This window comes from Cryptomeria japonica, chromosome 6 (genome assembly GCF_030272615.1).
Source record: "Cryptomeria japonica chromosome 6, Sugi_1.0, whole genome shotgun sequence".
Taxonomy (NCBI): Eukaryota; Viridiplantae; Streptophyta; class Pinopsida; order Cupressales; family Cupressaceae; genus Cryptomeria; species Cryptomeria japonica.
Genome location: NC_081410.1, coordinates 95,801,592 through 95,816,057, shown reverse-complemented (window position 1 = coordinate 95,816,057; position 14,466 = coordinate 95,801,592). Strand labels below are relative to the sequence as shown.

The 14,466-nt window shown below is 31.8% G+C and overlaps 1 protein-coding gene across 1 annotated transcript in view; it reads right to left on the bottom strand.

Moving 5' to 3' along the window:
- The window catches only part of LOC131876503 (uncharacterized), a 45,753-nt gene extending 33,417 nt beyond the window's left edge, over positions 1 to 12,336 (bottom strand). Inside the window, exon 1 of the mRNA XM_059221922.1 lies at positions 12,241 to 12,336. Within this exon, the coding sequence (XP_059077905.1) occupies positions 12,241 to 12,336 (96 nt within the window). The remainder of the gene's footprint in view (positions 1 to 12,240) is intronic.
- Between the last annotated feature and the right edge of the window lie 2,130 nt (positions 12,337 to 14,466).

Below are 14,466 nucleotides of genomic sequence, written 5' to 3'. Positions count from 1 at the left end.
AAGCATTGGACAAGATGAAGGGACATGAGAAGGATAAAGGCAAGTGCAAGCATGCATGAGAAAACTTGACAATAATTGCAGAACAATCCTCTCAAGACATTTAGGACTTGAAGAAAATCGCCCTCAGTATGACAACTGGATGCCAAGGCAGTGGAGGCTCTCAAGAACAAAAAAATAAGCTTTTTTTTTTTTTGTATCTGTGTTTTTTGGCCTAATTTTGTGCTGATGGTTTGCTATCAATTTACTAGTTCTTATCTCTATGGTAGGTTAATGTAAAAAGGTTTCGAGTCCCTTCAAAACCTGTTTGAACCTTAATAAAAAAACATGAACCCAACTATCCATAGGGACATTCATTTTTAGTGAGATGAGATTTCCATAGTCCATGCTAAATTGATATATATGTTTTTGGATTGATGCAAAAAACTCCTACACAACTAAATCCAGAAGCATATATATCACATTCATTTTTAATTTATTTTTTTTACAAAATTTAAAAAATTGAAACAATTTAATATCCATAATTGAAGAGTTGATCAGGAATTAAACATTGAAAAATAATAAATTCATTTAAAGAAAATAAATTAAATAAAAATCAAAACGAATTCCAAATATTGTAATGTAATTTTTTGGTATAAATTTGAGAGTAATTACCTTTGGAATCACAAATTAAGAAAGAAAACCGCATAGGCAAAAAGCTTCCAATAACAATTTGTAACATACATTTCAAATTTCTTATTGATTTGTAGAGTGTTTTTTTTCATTTTAAAATGGTAAAATATTTTGAATAAAAATTTGGCATTTCTTGTTGATCTTAGAGTGGAAATTTGTTAGAAATTGGGATCTTATGCTACTAATCATTATAAACAAGATTATAAAGTAAATGAAATATGAAACATACACACATAAATGTACACATTACACAAGATATACATGGGGAAAACCCTTTCGGGTAAAAAACCCCATAAAGCATCATTTAATTAAAACACTTACAAATATAGTCTATAATAAAATACACATGAACCTGGGGACATTCCTCCAATACTTTCACATGGCCAATAATACCTCTTGTGCATAGTGATACAACTCACCATAAAGCTCCAAATTCACACCCTCTCAAATGGGAGAGAACCTCCTTAAATATAGGAGGAAGGGTGGCTTTACTAGTCACACCTTTTCAATAGCCCCCACTCATAAATAATCAATAATCTAATAGTTATTAGATTATAATTATTTCAAATGGGATATGCTTATAAAGCATATAATATATAAGATTTTATAACCTTATATTAGAACATTATATATAAATGTTATAAGGATGTGATCCCTAATAACATTATGTTCTAACACTCCCCCTTAATGTTAATAGGGGATCACATGTCAATTTCTGTAAAAGAAAAAATGAAGTACACCAGTAACGTAGGTCTTCTTTGACAGTGATAAAGAGGGACAGAAATATATGCCAACATGAAGATCATGCATTCCGGACTACATGAAAGTCATCTTGTCACAATTTATAATCCCAGTGTTTTAAAAATAATGTTATGAGGTCTTAAAAAATTATATTGGAGTCACGGTCTCCTCAAATTAGCCTCTCCCTAGGTTCATTACATAGTGCCCGTAGGACTTAATACAATGCTTTTACAAGTGGAAGATTTACAAGGAGAAGAATTTACAAATGCCTGTAGGACTTAAGCACAAATGAGCCTATAGGACTTACTAATGCCTACCTGCAATAATTAAAACAAAAAAGGACTTACATATGCCTATCTTCATGCTTAAAGGACTTACTAATGCCTATATAGGTCTTATTTCATACCTATTAGGACATATGCCTACCCGTAGGATTTTAAAAACTAGGATTTAGCCACTAGGTGGTGTCATTGACATGCACACTCGCCCTCAATGACATCACCTAAGGAAAATCATTATTTGAATTTGGAGCATATAATTCCTAAAGTTCTTATTCCTATTAGGTCTTAAATCTAGGATTTAGCCACTAGGTGGTGTCATGTACACTCCCCCTTAATGGCATCACCTTAAAACAATCATTGTAGAGAGGATTTCAAAGTGATGGCTAAAATTCCAATATATAGAATGTGCCCATGATCTTCAAAGTGTCTTTATTATATAATGATTTCACTTGAGTGATGTTCCCATAATATTCAAGGTGCCTTTGTTATAGAATAATTTCACTTGAGTGAGGTGCCCATAATCTTCGAAGTTTGGTTTGAACTTTAAAAATGATATTCTTTGGAAAGAGTAAAATAACTTCAAGTAAGATGGTACTTTTACATGTATCCAAATGGAACTCTTTCATAAATCTTCAAGGTCATATTGATTCTTTAGGAGCTACACTCATATTTTGCCAATTTGATTCAAAGACAGATAGAAGATAATCTTCTTATTAAAGTATTGCATAATCCATGTAATAACACTTGCACCATATGTTATGAAGGCATAACCTCTCAATAAAAGAAACAATATACTTAGTAACATAGTAATCAACTTCATTTTTTGGTGCAAAGAACATAATATTTTTTTTTTTGTCATTTGCCAAAGATCATATAATATTCCTCATAAATGTAAAATATAGCTCAATAATTCATAGCAAGGAGATCAACATATATTTTCATGATAATAAGCATGAATAATTAGTTGTCTTGTCTAAAAAATAGACATACTACTACATATAGTAATGATCCATAAAAAAATTAAGTAACGAGTGAGCTATCCTTTCCAAATTTTCTCCTCGGACAGTTTACATGGGCGATAGCCACCCATTATAAGATCAATATAAGGTGCTTTATTTTTCATAATAGAATAATTTTAAAAATTGATCAAATACAAAAAATATAACAATAAATCTCTTTTATCTCCATACAATTCTAATGAGAAATTTATCAATTTTTTAATTTACTTATGCAAATATACTAGCATGTACATTCCATAAATAAATATTTTATCTGACATTTATGGATAGGTAGATGAATTCCTTTTTATCATTGTGATAGTTTTATATTAAGGAATTTTCTTATCAAACATAGATCATATCATTTAATCCAATGTACCTTCAATGTCGTGATTGAAAAAACATAATAATAATAATATTACATTAATCATAGACAATGAGATTTTTTACATTGACCATTCTTAATGATAAGATTATTTACATTTACATGAAGTATGCAAGTTTATGTCTAATGTTTCTAAGAGGTAGATAGCTTACATACACATGGACTTATGAATTCATGCCAAATAATAGGAGAGTTCATGGTTAACTTCAAGCATGACACAACTCTTGATATTTGAAGGCTACTTATGTAGTTTAAGGTCCAAAAAGGTCCATCATATTTAATCAAAGTTGATACATATTAAATGTTTGTAAATAATTACATGCATGAAGCCTAAACAAGATCATTCTAATAGACTACCTTTTAGGATAAATTCCCATAAAAATATCTGTAAACCTTGGTATTCCTTAAATAGATTCTTATAATTTCTCAATAAGATGAGATAAAAAGTTTGTTTTATACAACATTAAGTAAAATACATTCAAATAAAATTAATGCATTAAATCCATCAAGTTAAATTATGAGAGGGGGCCCTTCAAAAAAGGTAATCCTATAGAAAATTTCATCTTTTAAGAGATCTCGATTTAAATGAAATAGCTAGAAAATCTAGAAAAGAAAAAATACATGCACAAGTCACAATAATAAATATTTTTACAAATGATCTAGGTTCAACGATCACAATGAATTGATATTTAAAGGACAAATTCAATAGAGAACATCAATGATGTATCTAATAATGAAACTCACTTAAAGAAAGTTTTATATTACAATTTCAAGAACATGTGAGATACTTTAGCAAAGGAGAAATATATATGTAAATAATGCTATGGTGAAAGGAGATACTTTGCCTATTTTTTTATGGATTAGTTCAAAGCTATAATAAATCCCCAACCATTCCATCTCATTTTCCCATGAAATATGTAGTCAAGGACTGACCAAGGAGGGAATAGATACCAGTTCGACCATGCCTCCTTTTCTTTGTGAGATGATTAAAAAGAGAAATTTGAAGAGCACATGTATCATCATTATATATAAAGGAAAAATAACAACTTATGTGCTCCAAAAAGAATTCATATGGGTGTACTCCTCAAGGAATAAAAACAATTACAAAATTTTCTTTGTTGGAGTTTTCTACCCCTCACATCTTTCCATGTTATCTAATTAATGGCTTTACTGGTGTGAGTATATATAACAAATGTAGTGATATTGAGATTGAAGACATAGACAAAATGAAGACGTGGATAGGCAAAGCAACACTTCAATACAGTTATGCTGAAAAATCCATTTAAAAATCTAATTACAATGACATGTGATCAGATATCTATGAGTGACCATTTTATATGGCATTTGAAATAGTTGTAGTTTGTATGGATAGTTGCCAAGCATAAAGAATTCTTGACAAATATTATAGTTGGAAATGCACCAAAGGATGCACTTACATGTTTCATGAATAGTTCTAGATGGATAATTTGAATAGTTATAGTTATGGAGGAGGCAACTCTTTTCAACGACGTGCCTCTTTTTAAAAGAAAAGATAATGACACTCTCTTAAAGGATAATGGAACTGACTTTTGTTAATCAACTGGATACACTCTTTCGTATTGCTCCTCAAAACAATCACGTCTTTCCAATCTTTCACACGGGAACTTTTTTTATTAAAAGGAGAATATGCTGGATATATAATCAAGTCTATCAAGATACAGGTGTACTTGATAAGTTCCATGTCTTGACTTTATTTAATTTTATATTATAATAGATCATATTTTAAATTTTCAATTAATATTTAAAAAATAAGTTTTAATGGATGTTCTTATATGTTTTGAAATAGGTTTATTGAAAATCATTAAATCATATTTTTTAATAGATCTAAAAGGATGGTTTTGTATGAAAAAAAATGTTCATATAAAGATAAAAGGAAAAATGATTTATGAACATGATAAAATAATTATGTTTGAGAAATATTTTTAGCTACTATGTATACAAATATAAACTATGGATCAATTAGATTGAATATTATAATGTAAATATAAATAATAAGAAAATAGATTCAAACATAAGTCATAGAAAAGTAAAGCATCTCAAATGCTATCCTCCTAGAGTATAAATTCATATCCTTCTTGGATGTATAGCGCAAACATCTTGAATGCTTGATTAAAAAAAACTTAGAATCTTTCAAGAAAAAACAATTGGCAAGTTTAAAGAAAAAATTTCATGACTATAGCTTCTAGTATCCTAATGTACAAACATAATTAATAGAAATAAAATAGGCCAAAATATTTTTATCAATCATGCATATGGTTTTAGCCAAGGAAACTAAGTATACTAAATAGGGTTGTAAATCAGTGTACATTATTAAAAAAAAAAATGATTTTAACGGTAATAGAAAAGACACACCAAATGGATTGCAAAAATGGCCTTACATGTGTTGATTGGATGTAAAGAGGTTTCCCATAAAGTTCAATAACTTCTAAGTATAACCTGTAAAAATGATTAGTATAGCATATCCCGCTCTGAAACCATGTTAGAAAATAGGATCTTAGGATACTAATCATTATAAACAAGATTATAAAGTAAATGAAATATGAAACATACATGCATAAATGCACACATTACACAAGATATACATGGGGAAAACTCTTTCGGGTAAAAAACCCCATAAAGCATCATTTAATTAAAACACTTACAAATATAGTCTATAATAAAATAGACATGAACCTGGGGACACTCCTCAAATACTTCCACGTGGCCAATAATACCTCTTGTGCATACTGATACAACACACCATAAGCTCCAAATTCACACCCTCTCAAATGAGAGAGAACCTCCTTAAATATAGGAGAAAGAGTGGCTTCACTAGTCACACCTTTTCAAAAACCCCCACTCATAAATAATCAATAATCTAATAGTTATTAGATTATAATTATTTCAAATGGGATATGCTTATAAAGCATATAATATATAAGAATTTATAACCTTATATTAAAAACTTATATATAAATGTTATAAGGATGTGATCCCTAATAACATTATGTTCTAACAAAAAAAATTGTGTACTATTCTAGAGGAGAAAAATTATATATCAAGAAAAAATCTTAAAGTTCTAGTCATGAATTTTCTTTGTTGTAAATCTCTTAAATCCTTGAATGACAGATGGAAATGTTAAATTCTTTTTACTTAGTTTTGATTTTTCAATGTTCCTTCTATTTATTGATTATCCTATATCATAAAGGTTTTCTACACACCTAGATTTTGTATAGAGGAGGGCATTTGGAAGCCAAATTTTTATCACTTCAAAACACAATCACAATGTATTACATGGTAGATTTGTGGAAAAATGTATTGACCCTCCATAGTGTAAACTATCTCTCAAAAATTGCATTAAACCCTTATTGTGAGAAGAAAAGTATGCTAAGGGGAAATGATATATAACCAACATCTAAAGAATCTTTGCAAAACTACAATTATCTCACCTATCTATCGTGTTAAATAATTTGATTCTCAATGAATTCTTCATATGGATAAAGAACTTTCGTATTTTATTTAAACATAAAACAATAAGCAAAGACGTAGTAGTAAGTTCAAAATGTCCAAATCATGAAAGTTAAATTTAAACATTAATATTATGTTAAAGATCTAATGTTAAAACTCATTTTATTGTAAAGTTAAATCAGGTAATTTAAAGAAAAAATATAATTTGAATGTAGCCTAAGGCAATTTGCATTAGTACTACAACTATGGATCACATTCATTGTGTTATTTGAAGCAAATGATATTGCTTAAAAAATGGTGTTGAATAAATTTTGATGGTATATAATAGTAAAAAATACATAAATGCATTTGTATAAGCCCATAAAGCATGATATCAATTGAGGAAAAAGTGGTTGTAAAAATAAAGTGTTGGTATTACTTGCTATTGTTGCATTTATTCTCTCATATGCCCTCCTTGACTAACACCATCGTACAAAAAAAATTTAATATAAAATTAAATCCTTTGCTCATGCAAAGTAAACCATAACAAGAAAAAACATGTAAGGTGGTGACTTACAACAATTAAGGGTTATTAATGTATTATTCAATATTTCCTAAGTAGCCTTTCATAACAAATAATTAGTTTGACATACAACAATTGATAGTGAATATAATATAAAAAAATTATGTAAAATGACCACTATTCCATTATACAAAATTTATAACCATTTCTTTCAATAGATTTCCTATATGTCAAAAATATGAAGGTACAATTCATCTCCAATGATTTTGATAAGCACATTTCACAAATAGAAGACCTTTTAAGGCAATGGTGAATATAAATTTAATTCATTTTACATGAAATCAGGAAGGTCATATTTGAGATAGTGCCACAATCTTAGTGATAATATTATAAAAAGTTACAAACTTTAATAATCACATGTAAATAAGAATGAAGACAATGTTAAGAATATAAGCTCATACTCCTTTTATTTGGATGTTCTTTCTATTTCTATACATATATACATCAATAATTATGTTTTCATATAAATGGCTAAAAATTACATATCATCTTTAAATCTCTAGACTTTTGCCATACATTACAGATTTCTTCTTCGCTTGTCACAAGATAAGTCCACCTATTCCAAAGATTGTTATCTCCTTAAATTGGGAGGTTTTTTTTTTAAAGTAGATTGTGATCAAGAGCAAGATGTCTTAATTGTGGGAGATCATCAAGAGTATTTGGAAATAATTGTGGAAAGATGCTTTCACTTAATGAGACTTTTTTCTTGACCCAAAACTTATGGAACAATTACATATAAATTCTTTTCTCAAATACAACTAGAGAGGGAGCTTAAGATTTCTCCAATGATTTGGTTTTACTTTAATTTAATTTTTGTAACTGAGAAATTTATCCAAACTCGAATGGAACCGCTCCTGTCAAGATATTATTTGAAAGATAAAGATATTTGAGCTGAGTAAGCATACCCAATTCAGTAGGAATAGTACCATGGAGTCTGTTGTCTGTCAATCCCAAGAAAGTTAAACATGATAGATTTCCTAGGGTGGGTGGAATTGTGCCTACTAGGTTGTTTCGTGAAAGAAAGAGTCTTCTTAGTTGAGTAAGCATGCCCAATTCAATAGGAATACTACCATGGAGTATGTTGTCTCCTAACTCCAATTCGATTAAAGAGGACAAATTTCCTAAGGAAGGTGGGATTATGCCTATCAAGTTGTTTCCCCCAAGATAAAGAAAACTGAGTTGAGAAAGCATACCCAATTCAATAGGAATATTGCCATAGAGTGTGTTTTTTGACAATGACAAATTAGTTAGAGAGGATAGGTTTCCTAGGGAGGGTGGGATTGTGCCTGTCAAGTTGTTTCCCCAAAGGTAAAGTATTTTGAGCTGAGTAAGCATACCCAATTCAATAGGAATATTACCATGGAGTTTGTTGTTTGCTAACTCCAAGTCAATTAAAGAGGATAGATTTCCTAAGAAGGGTGGGATTGTGCCTGTGAGGTTGTTTCCCCAAAGATAAAGTTGTTTGAGTTGAGTAAGCATACCCAATTGAATAGGAATAGTACCATGGAGTTTGTTGTTTGATAACTCCAAGTTAGTTAAAGAGGATAGATTTCCTAGGAAAGGTGGGATTGTGCCAGTGAGATTGTTTCCCCAAAGACAAAGTTGTTTGAGTTGAGTAAGCATACTCAATTGAATAGGAATACTACCATGGAATCTATTTTTTTCCAATCCCAATTTAATTAAAGAAGATAGGTTTCCTAAGAAAGGTGGGATTGTGCTTGTGAATTGATTCCCTCCTAAATAAAGGGTTTCCAATTGTAAAAGAAGGCTAAGTTGAGAAGGGATGGTGTTGCTCAAAAGGTTATAGGATAGTATGAGAACTTGCAAAGAGCGGCAAGATGTTAGAGTGGTGGGAATGGAGCCTTCCAATTGATTAATCGACAATCTAAGTATTCTAAGACGAGACAGCCTGCCTAGTTGAGGAGGAATTCGGCCTTGGAAGCTGTTATTCTTGAGAGCAAGTACTGTAAGAAAAGAGAGATTGCCAAGGAAAGGAGAGATTGGTCCCAGTAAAGACATACCAGTAAGATTCAGAGAAAGCACGCGCTGATGGCGAGAAGAGCAGAGAATCCCAGTCCAGTTGCAAAAGGAGTGGCGAGGAGACCAATCGAGCAAGGAGTTGTAGGGGTCGAGGGAGAGGGAGTGCTTAAAAGCCAGCAGAGCTTGTAGATCAGAATCATAGGAAGGAGGAGGAGAAGAGGACATTTGAGAAGAAGGCAGTGCAGAGAGAAACAACAAGAGTAAGAGGAGGAGGGGAGAAAGAAGCAAAGCCAAAGGCATCTTCATCTCTATTAAACTGAGTATCCAAGTCTGTGTGTTGTGTCCTGAAATGGTGTGGTTATTATAAAGCTGCGAGGGCATGTGCAATGGTCCAAAGTCTTTTTCACTTTGCCGGCCACTTGTAAATGGTCAGCAAGAAAAATGGGAGCGATGGTTTAGAATAGACAGAAACATCTTCCTCTTTCACGGAGGCCGTCCATCTTAAATCACGTCGATTTCAATTTTCAAAAAGCTTGAATTTGACTCCGTGATTTCTCACATGCAAAGAAAAAAGTGGAGAAATTAATTTACAATAGGTATAGAGAGATATAATTTTGTATAAGGTGTACAAACATGTATAACTTATGAGTGGAGTTGGTGTGAGGTTTTATTTCATTTCACTTGTTGTCCTAATTTCTTGTTTATCATTTCAAAATGAGATAGTAAAAGTCTTTAAGTGGGGCAATATCCTCAAACTTTCTTGTATCACTGATTTCACATAAAAAGATTGGTCCTATCAAATCTTAGCTCTATGATTAAGGGATTTAGTTGTATGATTGTTGTTAGAAAATATCTTTTGATACAATATATTTATTAATTTATCATTATGACGAGTGGTAAGACCTTGTCATATAATTGTGTTAGTTAACAGATTTGTCACTACAGTTTTATACTCTCTTGCCCATATCAATGACAATCTGACCAATAGTTGAGTCACTTGCAACAGTATTTGCAAGTACTCTCTTCTTATTTAACAAGGCGCAACTACCTTCGAAAGAAATGCAATGAATGAAAATAGGGTATGCTTTTCACCAGAAAGCAGAAAAGGTAAACTGACACCTACCCATAACCATGAAAGTAGATGTGAAAGTACATGTGAAAGATTAAACTCAAAATGAAGTGAATGTAGATAAATAACACAAAGTTTACTTATTCCACACCCATGGATGTTATCTAGGAAAGAACAACAAACTCTTTTCAATAAATGATTTAATCTAAATACAAAGCTCCAAATCAAATACATATACAGCTCATAATATCAGAATGACATTGAAGAGTAACCACAAAGAAACACAGTTCACTACAATTGAAAGAAAACATTTAGAAATTCAAAGATTTAAGCATATCTTCTTTATTTCTTCACTGTCAAAATATGAGTTCATAGACTCATATCTCTATACAACAAGGCTTCTTGAAAGATCAGTCCCCCCCCCATCCCCCCACTTTATTATCTAAAAACCCCTTTTTATAACTAGCATCCATTTGTTGTTACAAAGTATCGATTTTTGGGAGGTTAACAGTCTTGAAAATGACCATTTCAAAAATTACCCTAAACAAAGCAAAACTCATCAAAAAGCATCTTTAACACTAAACCCATACCATAAATAATCCTAATTTTCTGCTTCTTCATCAGGTACTGGATTCCTTCCCGCAATTTGATTTTCACTCATCTCGTTCTTTGTCTCTTCTTCAATTATTACCCAAAGAATTGCCGCAAATTCCTATTCATGATGAATGTATTCTCGAGCAAATTTGATCAAATCGAAGAGGATGTCCTACTGCATATAGTCGACATCAGGTTGCATCAAGATTTTCCTTTCAACACCATCTTCCTTGTCATCTGAAAAGCTAATTACCAAGGTTTCTTCTCGCAATTGTTTATTCTTGTAACCGCTATTTGTGATTTTCGGCATGTTCCACAATTTTATCTAATAAGGTGATTATCTTTCTATATTCTACAAAATCAATCTATTGGTTCCATGCAAGGGCATGCAACCCTTGGATAATATTCCCTTGTTCGCTATCTAGCCAATTTAAGTCAGGATCAACAACCGACAATTGGTTATCACAAGGTAGAATCGTTCTGACAAACGAAATTCATTATCAATGATAGTGTGTGTTACTTTGGTCAACTCAAAGGGTGGTGCATTAAATTTCATCTACAAAAGGTGACAATATCGAATGTTGTGACTTGTGTTGCCACCTTTATGTTCATTTAGCCATTTAATCAACCACTAATATAGGGTACTTGCAAATATTCATTCGATTTGTTCCTTGGGAGTCATGTAATGTATGACAACTAGTTGACCTGAGAGCTTGTGGAGCATGCAACAAGAGATTTTGAGTTCTATGATACCCCGACGTCGTCCTCTAATGGAGTATTGGTCATCGGTAAGAATCAAGCATTTTGAATAGTGCATATTTTTCGTTGTCGCTTGATCACTTGATAGATAATGACTCCTTTGGAATCGCGACATTGGGTCAAATTAGAACTCAATAAACTTTAAATTTTTGCCGATGAAGGCATAACTGATAAAGAAGACTACTAATAAAATGAAAGTAGGCATTTTAAGTTTGAAAATGGAGGGTTGCTAACAACTGGCTTTGATTGGGGACAAGGACTGCGAAGGACAAAGCAAGGGACCCAGAATATCAAATAAGACTAGTGCATTATATATTGGGCTACAGAGTTAGTAAGCATAGAAGGAAGACATGGCATTACTTTGTAGAAGCAATGGAGAAGAATAGGGCACAAGATAAAAATGAGTGCACCAAAACCAACTAACACTATAGCACACCAAAAACTATTTACAAAAATGTACAGGGGTGGGAAACCCTTACCTCGAGAAAGCCCATGTTGAATCATGCAAAACCACTATAGAAAAGAGGGATGCACCTACAAATCCCTTGCAAACTAAAAAATAGCACGTAGGTCAATTGGAGACTCGCCAGATATAAGAAGCCATTCTATATCAACATGCAAGTAAAGAGCCATCTTTCATCATAGATCTCCTGAATATGACCATCCACAACTTCTTGCTTTGTTTCAGATGAACAGGAACCATCCAAAAAAGAAACCAGACTATCTTCTTTAGCAACCAATTCAATCAACTTGTCCTTTCCGAGCACCAATTCTCTATCTTCTTGTTCATCAGCTGAAGAATCATTGCCCATGGTTTTTCGACAAGGCATGGTAACTTTATTTTATAGAAAATAATCATGAGTAGGAATCTTTAAGCACTGATTTGGAATGTAAAGATTATGAGCATGACCACCTTCTACTTGTCTACAATATCCAAAAACATTAGATTCGACATGTATATGATTTTGCGACATGGTCTCAAAACTATCTTTTTCAGAGTCATAAAATTTGAAGAGCGAATTCTCTCTAACTTTCAAATCCTCACAATATTATGTGGGCACATATAATGCATTAAATCATCTACCCTCCATTTTCATCACTATTGTAACATTCTTTTTTGATGCAAAATCTATCATGATCTCACTTTGACGCAAAAGAGAAGCATAAAAAATTAAAGATTCTTTTTACAAACCATAGGATAAATTAATTTTGGGGCAAATAGTTGATGGCTATGACTTTTGAATATTACTTTCTACTATCATGAGGTCAAATTTAACATATAAACCACATCCTTTCCCTTTGCATAAACAAAATATTCATTGAGAAAGCAAGAGGATTGAAAAGACAAGTTATTCCCACCTTTAACTGATTCAACCAGATTACTTTTACATGTATGTATGTATTTCTTTTTCTGATATTTTCTCCTCTTTAAAACTTTTATCAAAAGATTCAAACAATGACACATTTATACCTCTTTCAATGTTTCCGGAGTTGCAAGTGAGCACCTCTATCTCCACTTCAGTAACATGACCATTTTCATCCTCAACTCCACACCAAATTCATCTTTTGAACCTTTCAAGAACCAACTTGAAACAAAGACAGTCTTGTTTTCATCTAGTAACACCTTTTCTTCAAGAGAAATTAATGAGTGCTCTCTTTGCTCCATCTGCATGCATGATGGAAAAGATTCAAGTTCCTCATCTTCAGCTTGGTGCAAAAAATTATTATGTTGTTGATTGTGAACCCAAGGCATTGATGGTTCCACTAATGTTTGCACAGTATTCCTCCCACCAAGAACCGAGAAGTTATAAGATACTAGTTCCTTATCTTCTTCCAACAATTTTAATCCGTTTATCAAAGCTTGCAATTGATGAATCTCTCTTTCAAGATCCTTGAGTTGAAAATATCTCTAATGCACACTTTTCAACAGTAATGCAGATTAGTGATCTTTGGAAGGATTAAACCCCATATTTCAAGCTTCAAAGTTACTTTCCTTGAAAATATTCCAAAAAGATTGAAGTATTTGGTCATTCACAACAATGATTTCTTCAATCATTGGTGTAGATCTATTTCTTGGTGTGAACTAACTTCCTTGCTTGGCTTGGCATCAAACCATTATTCTAAGATACCTTGATTTAATAGAGTCGCCAACCTTCATTTATTGAAGGCACCATTTTATATTTGAAACAAGTACTAGTCTTTCTTTTCCCAGCCGAGTCCCCAAAAAATCTATTAGTTAATAGATTTTGTCATTGCAGTTTTATACTCACTTGCCCATATCAATGACAATCTGACCAACAGTTGAGTCACTTGCAATGGTATTTGCAAGTACTCTCTACTTATTTTACAAGGCGAAACTACCTTCGAATGATATGAAATGAATGAAAACGGGGTTTGCTTTTCACCATAAAGCAGAAAAGGTAAACTAACACCTACCCATAACCATGAAAATAGATGTGAAAGATTAAACTCAAAATGAAGTGAATGTAGATAAATAACACAAAGTTTACTTATTCCACACCCACAGATGTTATCTAGGAAAGAATAGTAAACTCTTTTCAATAAATGCTTTAATCTGAATTCAAAGCTCCATAATTAAATACATATACAACTCATTATATCAAAATTACATTGAAGAGTAACCAAAAAGAAACACAGATCGTTGTAATTTAAATAAAACATTAAGAAATTCATAGGTTTAAACATATATTCTTTATTTTTTCACTGTCAAAACATGAGTTCACATACTCATCTCTCTTTATAATAAGATTGCATGAAAAGATCAACCCCGCCCCCCCCTCTATTATCTAAAAACCCCTTTTTATAGCTAGCATCCATTTGTAGTTTCAAAGTAACAGTTTCTGGGAAGGTAACAGTCTTGGAAATGACCATTTCAAAAATTACCCTAAACAAAGCAAAACTCATCAAAAAGTATCTTTAAC